This window comes from Carcharodon carcharias, chromosome 18 (genome assembly GCF_017639515.1).
Source record: "Carcharodon carcharias isolate sCarCar2 chromosome 18, sCarCar2.pri, whole genome shotgun sequence".
Lineage (NCBI taxonomy): Eukaryota > Metazoa > Chordata > Chondrichthyes > Lamniformes > Lamnidae > Carcharodon > Carcharodon carcharias.
Genome location: NC_054484.1, coordinates 52,792,162 through 52,814,130, shown reverse-complemented (window position 1 = coordinate 52,814,130; position 21,969 = coordinate 52,792,162). Strand labels below are relative to the sequence as shown.

Below are 21,969 nucleotides of genomic sequence, written 5' to 3'. Positions count from 1 at the left end.
GCTTGTGATTTCAAGTCACTGGAATGTGGCTTTAGTTATTTAAAAAATTCAATTAGCTGTTTCCATCCAAAAAATTCATTTTTGAAGTCATTTTCATAAAGCATAGCTTCACAACACATACAAGTATTAGTCATCATTCAATGTCTACCAAATTGTCCTCCTGTATTTTTAAGCATCATTCTTTTAAAGAGAATTCACCAAATCTCTCAGCAATTTACAATTTTTTCCCATTTACCTGGCCTCTTTACACTATCCCAGGTGAGATGACAGGAAACTGAGCTAATGTGAGGCTTTAGTCAACACACTTCATAACCAGTTGATAAAAAGTGCATGAAATCCTTGCCTAAGATGTTGGGAACTCTTTGTGGGGCAAATGAGTTTTCTGAACACCAGGATGGTACCAAAGCCTGTGATTAAGTTTGGATAAGCAACACTTTGATATTAAAATTCTCATCCTTGTTTTCAAATCCTTCTATGGCCTGGGCCCTCCCTATATCTATGATTGTCTCATTCCGGCCTCTTGAACATCTCCAATTTTTATCGCTCCATCGTTAGTGGCTGTGATTTCAGTTGCCTTGTCTCTCAGCTCTAGAGTTCTCTCCATAGATCTCTCCATCTCTCTATCTCTCTTTCCTCCTTAGAATCTACCTCTTTGACCAAGCTTCTGGTCATCTGATCTAATAGCACAATATGTGGCTCAATGCCAAACTTTGCTTGATAGCCCTTTTGCAAAATGCCTTAGGATGTTTTATTATGTTAAAACAGTGGTTCTCAAAGTGTGAGCCCAGGGACCACCAGAGTCCTCCAGGTGACCTGTGGGCTACTCTAAAATAAAAGTCATTGGAGCTGGTATTTGGCAAGAGAAATTTAACAGACTTTTGGCTCCATGTACAATCCGTGTATTCTGAACTCACCCTGCTGCTAGCCCCAACAACATACAACTGTGCGATCTGGTTTTCAAAACCCGTGGGCTGAAAACCAAGAGGAGGAATTGGCTGAACCTGGAGCCAATATGAGACTGCAGCTCTCCAGCTTGGAACCAGACATCATCACAGATCCCGAGCTTCCAATGGCCTGTCATTTTAATTCTCCACCTTGCTCTCACGTGAACATTTCTGTTCTTGCACTACTGCACTGTCCCAGTGAAGCTCAATGTAAGCTTGAGGAACAGCGCCGCATCTTTCGATTCGGGGCTTTACAGCCTTCTGGACTCAACACTGACTTCAAGCATTTCAGGCCATAATTTCGACGTCCATTACATTTATTTCCTTTTCTGTGCATGTATCAGTTTTTCTCTCTCTTTTTTGCTTTCAGTCATCAGCAAACCTGTTTCTTGTTTCTTTTCTTGCCCATCACCATTTCCTTTGGCTCTGCAAGACTAACTCTTCTGTCATTCAATCTCTCCTGTCTTTCACCTTATTACAGACTTCCCTTTTGTCCTTGTCTCAGCCACCCCTTGCTCAAAACCTATTACACCTCTAACTTTTTCCAGTTCTGATGAAAAGTCACAGACCTGAAATGTTAACTTGGTTTCTCTCTCCACAGATGCTGCCATAACCGCTGAGTTTTCCAGCATTTTCTGTTTTAAGATTTTCAGCATCTGCAGTATCCTGCTTTTTGATTACCACCACCTCATTGATGTCTAAACAAAAGCAGCGCCATTCTTCCCCTTAATTCTCATGAGTTTTTTGCAGTGTTATGTGAAAGCGGATAAGTAGGACCAGTAGGTGGTCTGTGGAGTCTTTTCTCCAACTAAGTGACCATGGTTGAAAGTATTTGAAATCTACAGGGTTAAAGGCACTATGTAAATGCAACTTAACATCGTTATGATATCTAATACCTTAATGGTGCTTTCATAATTGTTTATCAGTGAATGTACCTATTTACTGATGTAAAGATAGGAACTCCAAATGATTTCCTTGGTAACTCAATAATGCTCCCACACCCCCAAACCCCGCCACCAACCCCAATCCACTCCACAGCAGCGCTGCTACGATAGATTTTAACGTAGTACTCCTCTGTACAGCTGTTCAAAATCTGACATTGTAGACAGTCCTGCTTGCCATTCTAAAAACAAGAATTACATAGACACATATCAGCAAACCAGTGGCTGCCTGGAAACTAAGTGACAAATATAAATGAGCTAATTTCTCCCGAAAATGTCTGCGTCCCACACCCCTGTTCTTCTTGAGGCTGTTGGCATTCAAACAGAAAATACATTTTTTGACCTAGAATATCTCAGAAGAATATTCTTTAGATCATAAGGTGGAAAATTTGCATAGTAATTTGAATATCTGTACTTGGTTCAGCCAATTTATATAACAATTTTCTTTTATATTACAGTTATATTAAAATTTAATTAATGCTTGAATCAACTGGGCTAGCAACTGTCAAAATGTGTGGCATGGAGCCATCTCTTGATGCTTTTGCACTATTACCAGGAATAACACTGTTATCTTTCTATAACAGTAAAGTATGGCTCTTTTTCATAGAATTTTACTGCCATATGAAAGTTATTACACCTTTCTTCAGATTCCCTTGTGTTATATATTACATCAAACCATGGTCCACCACAATGATACTCTAACTCTCTGCAATGCTGGTTTGCCTGCAATCACAAGCATTGTTTAATATTTCAGCACAATTTGTGATCCTTTTTCTAAAGAAAAGCAAGTGGGCCTGTCCTGGTGCTTGTCATTTCATCAAGTTGTTTTGCCAATCCTGTGTTGCAAATGAAAGAGAGGCTATGAAGAATGGGGCAAATTACTTAGTTAGCTCTTAAAGGAACACCATGTGTTCAATTTAAAGGAGATTATTTTCCTGGCTGGAGAGAAAAGTGGCATATTATTAACATTGCAATGTAACTCCAGAAAAGGAAGATTTCAGCATTTTTAGATGCAATTAAAAGTATTTCATTAACATAAGATTTGTTTTTTGAAGAAAATACTTTCCCTTTAACAGCACTTGGACAAAAAAACAGTTTTTTTGAAGCAGTAATTATTATGTAGAATAGGATTTAAAGAATCTGCAGCAGTGAGTTGAGAGGGAGCTGAAAGAATATAACATGCGTACTCCCCAAACCTGATTACATTTTATCTTTCATTAAAATGTAATTTTCTATTTTCAGCTTCACAACTTCAATCGTCCCCTCATCCAAACTATTCATTTCATCATCCTAATTGGTAGTGATTGTTTTCCTTTTGGAAATGGATAAAGGCAAAACCAAATTGTTCTGCTTTTAAGAAAGATTTTAAGAAACAGTCTTGCGTCAACTAAGCGGATCAGAAGCAGAACGATCCAAATGATTCACATTTGAGTTTGATATGGTTCCCTGTATCACTTTGCTTTTCTTAACAATTCTGACTTGGGCAGAATTAGTTTAGTGAAAAACCACTGTAAGCTTTTTAAAACATTAATTCAAGGGATGTGGGCTTTGATGGCTAGACCAGCATTTATTGCCCATCCCATTTGCCCTTGAGAAGGTGTTGATGGGCTGCCTTCTTGAACCACTGCAGTCCATTGTGAAGGTACACCCACCTAACTGTTAGGGAGGGAGTTCCAGGATTTTGACTCAGCGACATTTTCAATGTTTTAGTTGTCAGTCTGCTTGCAATATACCTCTTGACTTTAAAGAGTCACAGTGCTTTACAAGTTATAATTATCAATTTTGTTAACTTCAGCCTGGTGCAAATACATTGGGGTACATCATTAACAGCTCTTTTCCCTTCTAGCTCTGATTTTGCTACTTGCCATAACTGCAACATAAATTACCACTAACAGATCTCTTATCTGAATATAAGTAACCTATACAATCTGTTTGAAACTTAATACCGAAGTAGGGCAAGATTATAACATAAACAAAGGTGCAAAGAGCTAATCAAAATTCCAATTTATATAGACTGACAATTAATACTGATTCTATGAAAATATATTGTCAAATTGGTTTTTGAGGCCAGTATCAAGGGTAGTGACATAGTGTTGATATATCAATAAATTCTGATCCTGCAAGTGGCCTTTACCAAATGTTATTAACCCTTTGATTATGATATGCTACAAATAGTACAGTGCCATTTATAAGCAGAAGATACAAGTTTCAAATTGCAGAGCCCTATATTGGATGAATATTGTTAAACTATATTGATAACCTTCAAGTCAACTGCCAGGATATTCCAGCCTTGTCTGCCACTATTTTCCAGTCTCACCAAAAGTCAATGGTCTTTTGGTTGGCCTGCCACAATACTCAAGGCGGGATCAGCATGGTGGGGCCTGAAACTCCTGGCCTATGGCTTCACAATTAAGTGATAAGAATCAGAATTGGGTTTAAAAAGAAGTCAGGAAGACTGATCAAATAAATAAAGCTAATTGTACAACACTACCTACCATCGTGAGCCCAGCAGAAGCAGAATTTGACCTGCAACCAGCAAAACTGGACCTTAAACTGTGCCCAATGCAACATTCAAGAAGAGAGCTTGACACATATGCATTCACATGTTTGTGAAGCTCAGCTCCTTTGGCAGCCTTCCATCTTGTGAGATAATGGTTTGTGCCATGGTAGTCAACTGTGCGTTAAACACTTCCTGGCATGGCTCACCACCCCATTCTGACATTGCATTCTCTGCTGCATTTGCTGTAGATGAAAACAGTGGGCTGAGAAGGTGCACAATTCGCTCAACTCTTTTTCAAAGTAAACGGAAATATGATGTGTAAAATTTTGGAATAATTGGAGTACAAAATAAATAAACAGACAGGAAAATAAGATCTGCAAGGGTAAAAGATGCCATGGAGTGAATATAGTTTGTTTCGGAATGATGAATGCAGTCAGTTTCCATAACTAAACAAGTTATTTTTCAAATATTTTGATAGTAGAAGCCCCTGCCCTGCAATACATCCACATAAGCCACAAAAGTTGGAGACCTGCTTAAGAATTTAATAACTGTTGATGGAAAACACAATGGAAGCACGAGAGGAAGGAGAGCAACAAATAATGTTGCAAATCATCTTGGACCACCTATGAATTAAAACCTTGAATGTGTATTGACCAATAACTGGAATATCTGTAACAAGTAAATTAAACTATCGGAACCTAGCCAAACAAGAACAGAAGAAAGTCAAGGACAGAGTTCTGTTTTAGGTGCAATTGGCAATCCGGGTGCAATTGGCACCCAAAATTGTGCCCGCTTTGAGAAGTTATTTTCCTTAAATTTCTGCTCAAACTCAGTTGTTTATCAGCAAATATCCAAAATCTGGCATGAATCACTACAATTGAGTATCATTTTAAAACATTTTTTGAACAAATTTTGTTTTAAATATATCCCTTGTTAAACTTTAAAATAGTATGTTTGTGCAGTTTGATTAATGTAGCTGAAAATGGGTTGTTCACAAAAAAATAAGTACTTTAATAAGTGTCAATCCACAACTCGTAAGTAATCCGATTTTAATTTATTGAAAATGACATTTTAAAACTATACAATATTATTTGCTAGTTATATTGCTGTACAGACATTTCTTTCTTAGTAGGTTAAAAAAATTATATTCAAAAGCTATTATTGCCCTACAGCCCAAAAGAAGCAGCTTTATTTTTAGAACATCCTCAAAGGCCCCCGAGTGAGCACAATTACTGCAATTACCCAATGGTGATTAGTTCATCCTGGGAGTGTGGTCAGTTTGATGGGTGGGCCTGGCATCTCACACAATTTTTTGTAAGCAGAAAATGTTGGAAATCTGGCAGTATATGTGGAGAGAGAAACAGAATTTTAAGTCGACAACCTTTTGCCGGAATTGGCCAGCTCTGAGATGTCATCAACTTGAAACATTAACTCTGTTTCACTCTCCACAGATGTTACCTGATCTGCTGATTATTTCCAGCACTTATTTTTATTCTTTCATAGGATGTGGGCACCTCTGGCTAGGGTAGGTCAGCATTTGTTGTCCATCCCTAATTGCCCTTGGTGGTGAGCCATCTTCTTGAACCGCTGCAGTCCATGTGGTGTAGGTACACCCACAGTGCTGTTTGGAAGGGAGTTCCAGGATTTTGACCCAACAATAGTGAAGGAACGGTGATGTATTTCCAAGTCAGGATGGTGAATAGCTTGGAAGGCAACTTGCAGGTAGTGGTGCTCGCATGCATCTGCTGCCCTTGTCCTTCTTGGTGATAAAGCTTGCAGATTTGAGAGGTGCTGTTGAAGGAAGCTTGATGAGGTGCTGCTGTGCACTTTGTAGATGGTACACACTGCTGCCACTGTGTATCAGCAGTGGAAGGATTGAATGTTTAAGTTGGTGAATGGGGTGCAAATCAAGTTGTACTACCAAGCAATTCCTGATGATGGACTTTGAAATCCCCACCCAGAATATATTCAGTGCCCTTGCCATCTTCTGTGCTTATTCCGATTGGTATTCAACATGGAGCAGCACTGATTTAGCAGCTGAGGGAGGGCAGTAGGTGGTAATCAGCAGGAGGTTTCCTTGCCCATGTTCGACCTAATGCTGCAAAACTTCATCCATCCTATTTATATTTCAGAATTTCAGCTTCTGCTGTATTTAGTTTGTGTAACAACAATTTTTTTGTAAAACTGGTGCAGAAGATCAAACTAACTTGCACTGAATTCAACTTGATCTTAAAATTCCATGATCTTTTGTGCAGGTTACACTGGTTTTCACCAAATTTTGAGCAGAAAGTCAGTTTGACTGAGCAGAACTCTTTCTGCTTAACAAATGAACTCAGTGACAAAAGCATAGATATCCACAGTTCTAAATGTGAGATTTTTGAGAATCTTTCATAATATTACATCCATGTTACAACACTGAAACAGGCCATTCAGTTTAGGTGGTCTATACTGATATTTATGCTCCCCACAAGCCTCTTCCCACCTTACTTCACTTCAGACAATCAACATATCTGTCTATTCACTTTTCCCTTAAATACCTATCTAGCTTTGTAAAGATCTAGCATCATGTAAAGAGTTCCACATTTCACCACCCCAAGAATCTGATTTATTTAGTAGGTCACTTGGAGAGAGAGGAATAAGTAATCTCCAATCTTTTTATTATATCTATGGGAGGCGGGCTCTGAAAACTTCAGCACAATTCCAGGGCACACCTGAAAATATCATCAGAAAACAATCCCACCGCCATGCAGAAAATTTTAACAGCATATAAAAATAGAATTAACAGTCTCCTAAGTCAACAATACAAGGCAAGTATGGGATATGACATTGTCCTCAACGTATAACCCAGATTGATTTAAATTAGATAACTTCAGAGACTCTTGCAACATTGAAGTGCGAAAAACATTTACTTTTTCATATGACAATTAATGTGAGGTCTGTGTGTTCCTCAAGAGGATAGACAACATTGCAACGGTAACGCCTGATAAAAAAAAGGATTATTCCATGTGCATACCACAACTTCAGGTTCACATAAATAAATTATCCATGTTTTGCTTATGGCTCTTGTTGATTAGTCCTTAACATTTCTAAAGATAATTCTCCCTATTACCTGATGGCATTATTGAGCAATATTAAGTAGCCATCTCTTCACTCTGTGACAACTTGGATCAATACCTGGCCGCACAGGAATTAAAACAACTTACTGAATTCTGGATACTTTCCAGTGGAAAGCAAAGTGAAAGAAGAATCATTTCTTTTGCAAGATGCAACTTGGACATTTCCTTGGGCAAGAACATTGGATAGAGGCGAGGCATTGTTTCATTGTCGTGCTATTGAAATACTCAGTTACTAGCATGTGAAGCTCACTAACACTCATTTCTAATAATATCAGATAAAGGTTAAAAAAAACTACCAAAATCCTCATAATTTGTCATAAATCTTAATTTGGTGTCATCTATACATTTATGTATATGGGAAATAAGAGCAGGTTCAAAATAGATCCATGGAAAACAACTTACAACACACTTCCACTCTGAGGAACATCCTTTATTCCTACCCCTTGCTTTCTAACTTCTAACCATCTTTCTATCCATGACGTTACAGTGTACTTAATTTCATCTGTTATTAACTTTTTAATATGTCTTAAGTCTCTTATGTGATATTTCATCAAATGCTTTTTGAAAATCCAAACAACCCACATTCACTGCATTTCCATTATTGATCTTCCTTGGTTTGTTTTGTAAAATATTCTGTAAGGTTGGTGCAGCACAACCTATCTTTTAGCAGCCATGCTCACTTTCTCTGGTTAGTTCAGGATTCTTCTCTAAGTGCACAGTATATTCATCCTGTTGTTGTTGACTCCAGCAGCTTATCAACAGCTTAAATAAAATCAACTAGCCTGCAACTACCAGGGTTATCCATTTTGAAGCGAGGCATCATCATTTACGGCCTCTGGTCCTCTGGCATAATTTTCCTTATCAGCAAAGGAAGCTACAAATGAATATTGATAAAATGAAAATTCAATGACAGCAAATGTATGGTGATGGAATGGAAGTAGGCTTGGGGTTGTGGAAGAGCAAAGGAAATTAAGTTCACAGAACATTGGAAGCAGCACCTCAGGTTGATAACAGTGTAAACAAAAAGCTAATAGAATTCTAGGTTTTATTTCAAGAAGTATAGAATGTAAAAGTCAGAGACAATGATGGGGTCATATCAACCTTAATAAGGCCTCAGTTAAAGTACTGTGTACAGTATTGGTCTTCACACTATAAGAAGAATGTTGAGTATTTTTGGATGGTAAAACACAGACTTACTAGGCCTCTACCTGGAATGAAGAATTACAAATATGAACAAAGGTTTTAAAGTTTTTTTTAATTGAAAAAAGGATGGAACACAGTGGATAACAACAGACTACATTCAGTATTTGAAGGGTCAAAGCAAAGGGCCATAGATACAAATGCAAGAGATTTAGGAAGAAGAGCAGGACCAATTTCTTCACACACAAGGCTGTGAATTTCCTTCTAGAGTAGAGATATAAATCATGTCAACATGCAAAGTTAGATTTGATCCGGTAAATGAAGCAAAGGTAGGTGATGGGATAAGGAAACAGGGTGATTAAATTTGTTGGGACTATTTGTTATTACAAATATCAAATTTATGATTCATATATTTTAGGAATTTAACTTTTAGCTTTGGGAATTGAATTTTTAAACTTAAGATAAATGGGGGAAAAAAACCTGTGTTTGAGAATCAGATGAACACCTCTAGGATAATTACAATTCAAAGGATGGTCCATGTTTACTTAAAGGGTTAGCATTAGAGATGTAAAAATGATAAACAACAAATGGTAGTCTCTTAGCTTTGCAATGGAGCCCACAAGTCTGGTAAGGTTGCAGTTGCCCCATCTGAGAGATAAATTATTCGTGTGGGTTTCAGAATAAAAGGGATGTTTTGAATGTAAAGCTAATTGGCCTAAACCTCTATCTGGGACATCCCAGGGTGCCATGTTGCCATGGGATAGATTGCAGGGAGGCTTTTTTTGTTTTGGGTTTTATCTGTGAGATTTCTCACAGAAAACAGGCAATTATCTGGGAAATAGGTAGAGAGGAAATCTGCCAGGAACTGTAAAGAAGCTGTGGACCAGGAGCAGAAGGCTATCATAAACCAGGGATGTTTCTGAATTGGAGTCACTAAGCAAGAATGCAATGAGGCCCATGCTTGTGCTGGGGAATCTACAATCATGAGACGCTGAAAGAGAGAGTTGGAGGGTCACCTAGCTGGATGCTAGTGAAGGACTCCAAGAAAACTCATATCCCAGAGAATGTAAATACTGTGGCTAAAGAGCAGTCAGAAGCTGGGAATTCTGCAGAGAGTAACTCAATCCCTGACTTCCCAACACCTGTCCACCATCTACAAGGCACAAGTCAGGAATGTGGTGGAATATTCACCACTTCCAGGATGCGTGGTGCTCCAACAACACTCAAGAAGCTTAACACCATCTGGGACAAAGCAGCTCACTTGATTGGCACCCCCTCCACCACAATAAACATTCACTCCTTCCACCACTGACGCACAGTGTGTACCATCTACAAGACCCACTGCAGAAACTCATCAAGGCTCCTTCAACAGCACTTTCCAAGCCTGCCAGCTCTACCACCTAGAAGGACAAGGGCAGAAGATGCATGGGAGCACCACCACCTCCTAGATCCTCTCCAAGTCACACATCATCCTATCATGAAAGTATAATAACTCTCATAATATTATTGTGAATTTTGTAAAAGAGGCTAATAGTGGGGTTTTTAATAGTTTCTCTCTGTGTGTATGGGATTTAATTGAACTGGAGACAGCTGGCCTGGAGGCTTCTGATTGATCAAAAGAAGCTAGATTTGAAATGCTAAATACATAAACATGGCTGAAGATTTAGAAGGTGAAGTGAGGAGAATTTGCATTTTTAGATAAATCAGGGTAGTTTGAATTTCAAAGAGATAGCAGGATGTCACACCTAGCCTAAGAAGCTAGGCCAAGCAGTGTGTTTATTTTTCCCAAAGGTAACTGATTGTATTAGCACCATGAAAAGATTTATATTATGAGAAAGGTAAAGTTCCAGAGACATATGGGGACAATGGAATTTGCATTAAAAGGGGGAAACATGTATAAAGGAGAAGAGGTTATGTGTCAGAGGGGAAGGCATTGCAAGATCTGCCAGAAGTGAGAAAAGCCTCCAGTAGTTATGCATTAAGCTACTGACTGCAGAAACCGAAGGTGGGGAATCCACCTTGAATTTTACTGTCCAGGGTATTGTGGTGATTTGCTTGGATCTGTTTAAAATCTATTTTTTTAACTGTTGCCTTAACGGGGGTATAACTGGAAGACAGATTAATTAGGGGCTTTAGGAGTTATTATAGTAGTAATTTGTAGACCTATGTTTGTGCTTGAAATCTTTTCTTTCATTAATAAATGCTTAATTTAGTTTTGGAAAAATCTCTAGAGTCTTGGTGAACTTATTACTACTGAATTCAGGGCACACATCTCGAAATAAAATACAAATTGCAAAACCGTTGTGACCGCATGATCAAGTTTTCCTCGTGGATTTGATCTGCCTGACACACATCATCTGCTGCATCATAACAATTCTGACTTGGAAATATATCACCATTCCTCACAATCGCTGGGTCAAAATCCTGGAACTCCCTTCCTGACAGCACTGTGGGTGTTCCTACAACACATGGACTGCAGCAGTTCAAGAAGGCAGCTCACCACCACCTTCTCAAGGGCAATCAGGGATGGGCAATAAATGGTGGCCTAGCCAGCAATGTCCACATCCCATGAACGAGTACAAAAGAAAATGCTGAGGAGAATCAAAGCAAATTCTTGAGAGCTGTAACACACCTTGGTTTGGTCACAGGAGAAGTGAAGAAACCTTCAAAATCCTGTAAAGTATAGGAGAACTTGGGTGGAAATAAAAGTAGAATGGGAACTGTTCTGCTGAGAGATTTGGGTTTAAAGTGTAAGACTTTAGGCTGAGATTTTTGGGTATAAACTATAAGTGAGAACAAAACATGTTGTTGTTAGTAGTTGTTTAACTCATACAGTAAAGGTTTTCAGTTTAAAACTTGAAATTCTTACAGTTAATAACTGGGAGTTTGAATTTATTTTTAAAAGCATGGTCTCTACTGAGATTGTAACATTGTTCATGTGGAGGGCATATGCCAACGTGAACAGGTTGGGCTGTTTCTGTGTTGTAATTTTTATATATTGCTAAGTACAATATTTTAGAAAATTACAGTCAGAGCCTCTGCTACTTCTTCCCTAGCCTACCCTCAAATGTAAGCAATAACTCCTGGTGATCTTTCTACCTTATGTTTGAATAATTTCTTTAGTGCCTTGCTTATTTCAATAATAACTTCCACTAACTTCCCTGCTTCCACTTTTGGTGATTCTACTACATCTACTCTGAAAAATTAGGCAACATTTTCATTTGTTATCTCTACTATTCCTTAACTCTCCACCACAAGCTTATCTCATGCATCTCCTGGTGGTCCTTGCTATTGTTTCCTGATAGACAATTTTTGATTTGAGGTGATCTGGAATTGCTCATTGACATTTTTACTTTCCACTGGCTACATGTATACCTCAAGCATTCCATATCTGTTCAGCAGCAACCAACTATCATTTCAGAAATGCAAAGTTGAAGCCAATCAATTGCAAGTGTGCTGATTAAATCTACCTCACCTTTGGTGCATAAAAGCAAGACTGTCACAGTTTGAAACCTAGTTAGAAAATAAATAATTACCTCTCCTTTCCACTGAATTTGTCAGACCAGCAGAATTATTTTTAATCCACTGAAAGAGAACATATGATGACTCCACAGCATTTTAATGGATTTGCTGTTTACAACGCCATGAAAATTGTGAATCGCCCCAATTTTAACCCTCACATGCCCGATGAGAACAAGACATGTAAGGGGATTAAAATACAGGAAGAATACTTACCTCCTCATTTGTGCTGCACTCCTACCCGCTGTAGTGTAACTCAAGGGAGACATTTGCTGTAGGCAACTAAAGTCCTCACATATATGGAAGTGTTAAACTCTTATGACAAATAATGTTAATTGTGTTAATTGAGGTAAGTATATACTGGTGGAAGCCTTGATTGATTGGTTACTTGAATGCATATAAAGAGACACTTAATGACATAGCAGTAGAGCTGAGCCAGGAACATGTACCTGTAATGTTTCATTCTGTGAATAAATTTATTCCAAGTAAATAATGGCTCTGGTTTCTTCCTTCACCAACTAGCTAATAGCAATATAACAAATTGGGCCCTGAAGCCATTTAGTTGTCCGAATCTTGACCAGTGCGGAAGCCACCAAAGAAACCTCATGACAGCTGGATCGGGACCAGAGAAAGGCAGTCTTGCAATTACACACACTGTTCATAACCTCAGGAGTTCCCAAAAAACATCAGCTAATGGAGTACCTTTGCAGAGTAGTTACTCTTGTCATGTAGGAAATGCAGCAACTAATTTGCGCACTTCAAGATCCCACAAACAGCAATGTGATAAATGTCCAGGTAATGTGTTTTTTAATTATGTTAGTAGAGTGATAAGTATTGGCCTGGACACTATGGAGAACTCACAATGTCTCCTTTTCATAGTGAGTTAATTATATCCACCTGATTGGGCAAAAAGGGCTTTGATTTGACTTCATTCGAAAGATGGCACCTCCAACAGTGCAGCAGTCCTTCGGTAATGCACTGGAGTGTCAATTTAGATTTTTGCACAAGACACTGGAGTTGGTTTTGAACCTGTGATCTTCTGGCGCATGAGGTATCAGACACCTATTTAAATTTAAAAATGTTATTTGATTTCCTTGTGGGGCAGTAAGGGGAAAGGAAACCTTGGGCCTCTCCTGCCCTGCCAATGGTTTACCCTTCTCCCTGCCTCACCACTTACCTTAGTGCCATGGGCTCTTGGCACCAACCTCCTAACACCAAGATTCCTGTTCCTGTCTGCCAAGCAAGAATTCTTGCCAGGTTTGCGTGGGTTACACCTCATCATCATTGAAATGAAATCAAAGACTTCAAATCTCTCCTGGCCTCATAAGACATATATTACAGTGAAGTCTAGTGAAATAATGTAATTGCTACATTATTCCTCATTTTCCCTACATTAACAGAGTATCTTTTAGTACCTTCAATCATAAGGAAAATCAAGGATGAGACAAGTCACAGCCCAAAGTTGATTCCCCAGATCATTCAGTCAATCATTTTTGGCCCGCCTTTTTGCTCCACAATTACCTTAATACATTAAATTGAAAATATGCATCTAGCTGGGCCCAGATTAGCTTTTTTATTTTGTTTTTTCATAGGATGTGGTTATGCTGGCTGGGCCAGCATAAATTTCCCATCCCTAATTGCCCTTGAGAAGATTGTGGTGAGCTGCCTTCTTGAATCCCTGCAGTCCATGTGGTGTCAGTACACCCATAGTACTGTTGGTTAAAACTCATTAATAGCTCCAAAATGGTCTATTTACTAATAATAAAAAATGAAAATGCTGGTAATGCTCAGCAGGTCAGGCAGCATCTGAGGAGAGAAGATCTTTGACCTTTCACCAGAAATGGTTCTGTTTCTCTCTCTACATGAGCAGCCAGACCTACTGAGAATTTCCAGTATTTTCTATTTTATTTCAGATTTCTGGCAGCTGTGGTATTTTGCTTTTGTGTTGGTCACTTCAGAATTTTGAAAAAGACAGCAATTGGTTAACTTTCAGAAGTGAGCCTGGATCGGAGTCAGCTAGGAAGTATGACTATAATATTAAAGGGTTGTTCCTACAGCCCATACTCCTATCTAATGAGGCACCATACTGAGAACAGGGCCTCTAAAAATAAGCATTCATGTCTTTGACATACTTATTCCAAAAATCATCTGTGTTCGGAGACAGTTGATGTTAAAACACCTGAGCACCATCCTTCAGTATGTCTCAACTTTATTGCTAATGAGAAAAGAAGCCTTCTTGAAATAACATTTGAGGGGCCACACTGCTAAATGCTAAACATCTACTCAAACTTCTTAACCTAAGTTGTAAGCCAAAGGCATTATTTGACATTATTTCCTCTTAAGATATTAAAGTCATTCTTACCTTACTCCAGGCAACTTCATTGTCCAAATTAGTAGGCATGCCTTCAACTGCTGATCTCCTTGTCAGTTCTGCATCTGTTGCCGCCAGCCATTCTGTCAAGGCATTCACTTCCTTCCTGAGCTTGCGAGAAAATTTCAGAGACTTCTCCAGCTCTTGCTTTCCCTCAGTCACCTACACAAGGAAAATAAAGATCACATTTTCAAAATTTCTGTTTTAATAGCTGATCTACAGTGTCAAGTGTCAAATGTAACCGACCATAACAAGTTGTCCTCATTCGCAACTGGATATTCTTGTGAGTTATACATTAAAGTTCCATTCAACTTAATCCCACTGTCCTTCATACTGATGTCATGAACTTGACAAAAAGTTCTCATTTCAATTTAAAACAAAAACAGAATTACCTGGAAAAACTGAGCAGGTCTGGCAGCATCGGCGGAGAAGAAAAGAGTTGACGTTTCGAGTCCTCATGACCCTTCCACAGAACTAGGTGAATCGAAGGAAGGGGTGAAATATAAGCTGGTTTAAGGTGTGTGTGGGGTGGGGGGGGGGACGGTTAGGGGAGAGAAGTGGAGGGGGGTGGTGTGGTTGTAGGGACAAACAAGCAGTGATAGAAGCAGATCATCAAAAGATGTCATAGACAACAGAACAAAAGAACACATAGGTGTTGAAGTTGGTGATATTATCTAAACAAATGCGCTAATTAAGAATGGATGGTAGGGCACACAAGGTATAGTGGGGGTGGGGGGAGCATAAAAGATTTAAAAATATTTTTAAATAATGGAAATAGGTGGGAAAAGAAAAATCTATATAATTTATTGGAAAAAACAAAAGGAAGGGGGAAGAAACAGAAAGGGGGTGGGGATGGAGGAGGGAGGTCAAGATCTAAAGTTGTTGAATTCAATATTCAGTCCAGAAGGCTGTAAAGTGCCTAGTCGGAAGATGAGGTGTTGTTCCTCCAGTTTGCATTGGGCTTCACTGGAACAATGCAGCAAGCCAAGGACAGACATGTGGGCAAGAGAGCAGGGTGGAGTGTTAAAATGGTAAGCGACAGGGAGGTTTGAGTCATTCTTGCGGACAGACCGCAGGTGTTCTGCAAAGCGGTCGCCCAGTTTACGTTTGGTCTCTCCAATGTAGAGGAGACCACATTGGGAGCAACGAATGCAGTAGACTAAGTTGGGGGAAATGCACGTGAAATGCTGCTTCACTTGAAAGGAGTGTTTGGGCCCTTGGACGGTGAGGAGAGAGGAAGTGAAGGGGCAGGTGTTACATCTTTTGCGTGGGCTTGGCATGGTGCCATAGGTGGGAGTTGAGGAGTAGGGGGAGATGGAGGAGTGGACCAGGGTGTCCCGGAAGGAACGATCCCTACGGAATGCCGACAGGTGAGGTGAAGGGAAGATGTGTTTGGTGGTGGCATCATGCTGGAGTTGGCAGAAATGGAGGAGGATGATCCTTTGAATGTGGAGGCAGGTGGGGTGATAAGTGAGGACGAGGGGGACCCTATCATGTTTCTGGGAGGGAGGAGAAGGCGTGAGGGCGGATGCGCGGGATATGGGCCGGACACGGTTGAGGGCTCTGTCAACGACCGTGGGTGGAAAACCTCGGTTAAGGAAGAAGGAGGACATGTCAGAGGAACTGTTTTTGAAGGTAGCATCATCGGAACAGATGCGACGGAGGCGAAGGAACTGAGAGAATGGGATGGAGTCCTTACAGGAAGCGGGGTGTGAGGAGCTGTAGTCGAGATAGCTGTGGGAGTCGGTGGGTTTGTAATAGATATTGGTGAACAGTCTATCACCAGAGATTGAGACAGAGAGGTCAAGGAAGGGAAGGGAAGTGTCAGAGATGGACCACGTGAAAATGATGGAGGGGTGGAGATTGGAAGCAAAATTAATAAATTTTTCCAAGTCCCGACGAGAGCATGAAGCGGCACCGAAGTAATCATCGATGTACCAGAGAAAGAGTTGTGGAAGGGGGCCGGAGTAGGACTGGAACAAGGAATGTTCCACATACCCCATAAAGAGACAGGCATAGCTGGGGCCCATGCGGGTACCCATAGCCACACCTTTTATTTGGAGGAAGTGAGAGGAGTTGAAGGAGAAATTGTTCAGCATGAGAACAAGTTCAGCCAGACGGAGGAGAGTAGTGGTGGATGGGGATTGTTCGGGCCTCTGTTCGAGGAAGAAGCTAAGGGCCCTAAGACCATCCTGGTGGGGAATGGAGGTGTAGAGGGATTGGACGTCCATGGTGAAGAGGAAGCGGTTGGGGCCAGGGAACTGGAAATTGTTGATGTGACTTTATTTTTTTATCTCATTTCAATTTGTTCACTTATTGTCGATCTTTCAAACAGATATTTTAAACATCTGGAAAGTTGGCAGTTACTCAGCCACATGTTGCAGCAGCCACTACAGTTCAGTACACCAAAGTAAAATAAGTTTCCATACAAAGCCAACAAATATTTTGCTTCTCAACAGCTTTTACTTCTCACAGGTGAAAGTATGGGTTTACTATTCACCAATGGGCTATGACCCGTTGTCATTAGACCTGTAACAGTCACACAAAAAGACAACCCTTGACTAAATATGCTCTGCTACCTAATAACACTTCTTGCATTTCTAATTTTGTCAGCTAAAAATATACACAACAGATACTAAGGTAATCAGCTTAATTTGTGCACAGTGTAACTAGAGCATTGCTTTTACAAAATACATCCATTCATGACTTGAGACATTTCTATGTCAGTAGGTGTTACAACAGAGATTAGAATTTTTGACTTTCCGCCACAGATCTAAATGGTTCTTAAGGATAATGTGTGCTGTGTTTCTCAATTGATGACCTTTTCTTTCTCAGTGGACTTTCTTATGCTTCTTCTATCTCAGTTAGGCTTAGGAGATTAACTGTGCTTCAGATGCAGCCAGCATGGCAACTTTGTACTCCTGCTAACTTGAATGATTTCTGCATGGAGTCAGTGCTAACTGAGCTGTTAAGTGGTTGCATACTTCTGGAGGGGGTCCCAACATTATGCGAGACTGGCACCACTTATAACTGGCCTGCAACAGTTAAAGTAGAGATGCATTCTGACTGGAGCAGTCTGAGCATGAAGTGTCAGTAATGGTGCAATAAGGAAGAGAGCGGAAGAGGAGGAGAGATGTGATCTATCCACGGAGGGAAAGGAGGCCCCTCCTGTCCCCAGGCAAACTTAGTGAAGGCAGTGGGACTAGATCATCATGGCAGTCAATGCCATGAATCAGGCCCCAATGAAATGGATGAGGTGCTGCAAAATGTTCAATGACCTCACATGAGTGGTCAAGGTCAGTGAATATATCTTCAAATGCCATATTCCACCAGTTGCATCTCTTGCCTGAAATACTGTTCAATGCACAACTATCCCATCACTTATCAACATTCATGATCAATCACAAGTCATTCATAACATTCATCATTTCATTTCATCCTCATACACTTAGCATATCTCACGCTCACATCTCATAGCTTACACACATTGCCAACTATTAACAATGACTGTCTCATCACCCCAAACATGTTGTATGACATTCAGCAATAAAGCTCACTCTCCCTTACAGGACAAGTTGATTGGAGGGCATGGAATCGAACTGGCGGGGGGACAGATATGGCTGCAAATCATCCATGGACGAGATCATTGTCACCATCGATGGAACGGCCATTATAGGCCTTGGCCAGTGGCAATGTTGAAACCATCAATAACACCTAATCCTCCTTTTCACATCCTGTTTCACCCCTCATTCCACCATCTCTTCAGATTTATAAACTATAAGTGATGCAAGCATGCATCTTTTTGCATCCCTCACTCACCTCCCCCACCCCGCCCAATCATAACAATCCTAGTGCCTTTCTCTTCCTAGATACCTCTCAGAACAGCAACCTGGCCAGGCAGTGGTAAAAGAACAAGAGGCAGAGGAGCAAGAAGGCAGTGACGAAGAAGAAGCACCATCATTTGCACTCACTCTCACATTCTCAGCCACCAGCTCAGATATTAATACTGCATGTACTTTAGAGAGCTGAGAGGCAAGATATACACATGTGAGACACCATGCATGAGTCATTAGTGGCCAGGGCTGAGGTCAAGAGCAGTGGAAATGCTAGCTGTCAGAGGCCAAAGTCACACACGAGTTCTACTGCAAAGGACTCAAATGAGCATTTTCATGGGGCAGAAGGAAAGTTGATGGTATGCACACTAATGTGCTTGCAGCATTGGCAGGTCTGGCAGAGATGCTGCATATGAAGAACCATCGAATAGTCTGGCACTAACTTGGCACAGGGTTTTGCACAGAGACTGGAACCCATCCTCACTATTCTGTCAAAGTGGTGGCCAACTCATTCACAGGTTTTTGGACCCAACCATGATGCAAGTTATGATGGCTGAAGTCACAGCTTCCATTGTAGTACAAATAGAAGCCACACAATGTCTAAGCTCTCTAGTGGAAGCACAGACTTTCACACAAGCTCAGATTGCGGCCATCATGACTGTGGATACCAGTGGTCAAAGGGGCTTGCAAGGCATCGCAGTGGTCCAGTAATCTATCCTTTAACTGATTACTGCTGAGACCCCACCCCAAATGAATGCCATTGGCTGCAAGGAATATGTGCTTGTTGTCCTCTCTCACGGTGACCGCATTTGGCCTGCCACCACTGCCCGTACCCTAGGTGTTGCCTATCATCCAGCCATCCAACCAGTCCAGACTGCTGCCGTCCATATCAAGATAGTGCAGTCCAATGCCGCATCTTTTAGGCTGCATGGAATCCTCCACCAAGGCTATCTGCAGTCTCCCCCATTGAACGTCAGCATCCTTCCACCTGCCATCCTGTACTCATTGGAGTAGCACTGCATTGAAATATTAGGACAAACAAAGATATGAGGAATATGGGTACTAAATTTGATTTTAAATGTTTATTTTGTGTTGGCTTTTATTTTTGCATTGTGGTCAAGCAGACACTGTGTTGCTCAGTGACAGAGGGAAGGTGTGGGATTGCTGGCGAATGGGAACTACTGAAGGAACATGCTGTTTGATTCAATCAGCCAGTCACTAGGTCAAATGGTCCATATACACAGCATCACACTGGCACTGAAATACATATACTATTGTCCACACTAACAACCAATTTAAGACAATCAGTCAAGCTTGTAAAATGACTCATTTACACTTGTTAGAAGTGACATAGATTCATATGCAGGGACCTGATCTCTGCAAACAAAGCATATGTTTAAGCCTTGCACCTTTGTTGAATTACCCAGGGACCTGGGAAGCCTACAGTTGTATGTTGCTTTCTCTAAGGTAATGCCTCAGCCAATCAGAGTTGACTTGCCAACTAATCAGCACCCTCTTCTGTTGCATAAATTGTTGTAATCAGTTGAAATTTGGTAACTTTGCATCTGTCCTAATGAGCACAAGCTGAAAAGCTTTGGCAACATTTCTCTTTTCAGCAATTACCTGAAAGTATTTGATGATCTCTTTCAAAAGGGCTCATGGGAGGGTTCTTCCTGCTGCTGAATGCATGTTCAATGGTGCATGGTGAAGAGACAGTGTTATTTGGGGAGTTAGGTTCTAAAGTGGCAACACTGCTGTCAAATCAATGTCTAAGCTGATTGGCATCACAATCTGTCCAGGTCCTGATGGATTTCATCCTAGGGCCTTAAAAGAAGTGGCTGCTGAGACAGCAGGTATTTTGGTTTCGCTTTTCTAAAATTCCTTAGATTTTGGAAAAGTCCCATCGGATTGGAAAATAATGAATGTAACTTGTCTATTCAAGAAAGGGAGATAGAAGGCAGGAAAGCACAGGACATTTAGGTTAATATGTGTCATAGGAAAAATGTTGAAATCTATTAAGGAAGTTGTAGCAGGACACTTAGAAAATCTCACGGCAACCAGACAGAGTCAACATGGTTTTGTGAAAGGGAAATCATGTTTGACTAATTTGTTAGATTTCTTTGAGAAAGTAACCAAGTAACATGGAAAGACGGGAACCTGTGGCATATGTTGTCAAAAGGCATTTGACAAGATTCCACAAAATAAGAGTCGCATGATGAATGAGCTAAAATATTAGCATGAATAGAGGATTGGTTAGCTAACAGGAAACAGAAAGTAGGCATAAGTTGGGCATTTCGGGATGGCAATGTGTAATGAGTGGAGTGCCACAGGGATCAGCACTAGAGCCTCTACAACTTACAATCTTTATCAATGACTTGGATGAAGGGACTGAATGTATAGTTGCTAAATTTACTTATGAAACAAAGGGACACAGGTTAAGCAAGTGGGCAATAATTTGGCAGTGGGCAATAATTTGGCAGATGGAGTATAACATGAGTATAACAGATGGAGTGTGAACTTGTTCATTTTGGCAGGAAGAATAGAAAATAGAGTGGTACATTACTGAACTCAGTGGTACAGAGGGATTTAGGTGTATTGGTACATGAATCCCAAAATGTTAGTATGCAGGTACAGCGAGTGATTAGGATAGCAAATTGAATGTTGTGTTTATTACAAGGGAAATGAAATATAAAAGTAACAATGTTTTGCTACCATTTTACAGGACATTGGTGACATCACATCTAGAGTACTGTTGGTCTCCTTATTTAAGAAAGGACATAATTGCAATGGAAGCAGGTCAGAGAAGGTTCAATCAACTGATTCCTGGGATGAGGGGGTTATCTTATGAGGTAAGGTTAGACGAGTTGGGCCTGTATCCATTGGAGTTTCGAGGAATGAGCAGTGAGTCTATTGAAATATACAAGATACTGAGGGGACTTGGCAGAGTAGATGCAGAGAGGATGTTTCCCTCTTGGGGGAGAGACTAGAACTAGCGAACACAGTTTAAAATAAGGGGTTTCACATTTAAGACAGAGATGAGGAGAATGTTTTTCTCTGAATACATGAGCATGTGGAACTATCTTCCCCAGAGAGCAGTAGAGGCTGGGTCATTGAATATGTTTAAGGCAGAGGTAGATATATTCTTGATTAATAAGGGAGCCAAAGAGTGTCAGGAGTAGGCAGGAAAATGATGTTGAGGCTACAATCAGATCAGCCATGATCTTGCTGAATAAAACAGCAGTCTCAAGGGCTGAATAGCCTACTCCTGCTCCTAGTTCATATATTTGTACGTACTCTGCACACTTTCGGCAGGCACTTCCTGCATGCATGCAGCCATGCCCCCAGAATGAAGTCTGGTGCAGCCCACACTAGAAGACAGTGATTGTGCCACAGATGCCATTTTGGAACCAACTCGCTAACTAGTTTGGAAATAACTAGCTGAATTTTGCAACTATAGTTTCTCCCCCTTGAAAACAATTTCATTACGTTAGCCTTACTATAACATGAAGTAAACAGAGAGTCAGCACATAGGTACCTTTCTCAGCAAATAAAATGTCACAAATATTAAATGTCTGCTTTTTTCATGAATTCTGCATGGCTGGCAT

The 21,969-nt window shown here is 40.4% G+C and overlaps 1 protein-coding gene across 1 annotated transcript in view; it reads right to left on the bottom strand.

Moving 5' to 3' along the window:
- dmd (dystrophin) overlaps positions 1–21,969 on the bottom strand; it is a 1,748,406-nt gene that overhangs the window by 1,024,921 nt on the left and 701,516 nt on the right. Inside the window, exon 33 of the mRNA XM_041212034.1 lies at positions 14,523–14,693. Within this exon, the coding sequence (XP_041067968.1) occupies positions 14,523–14,693 (171 nt within the window). The remainder of the gene's footprint in view (positions 1–14,522; positions 14,694–21,969) is intronic.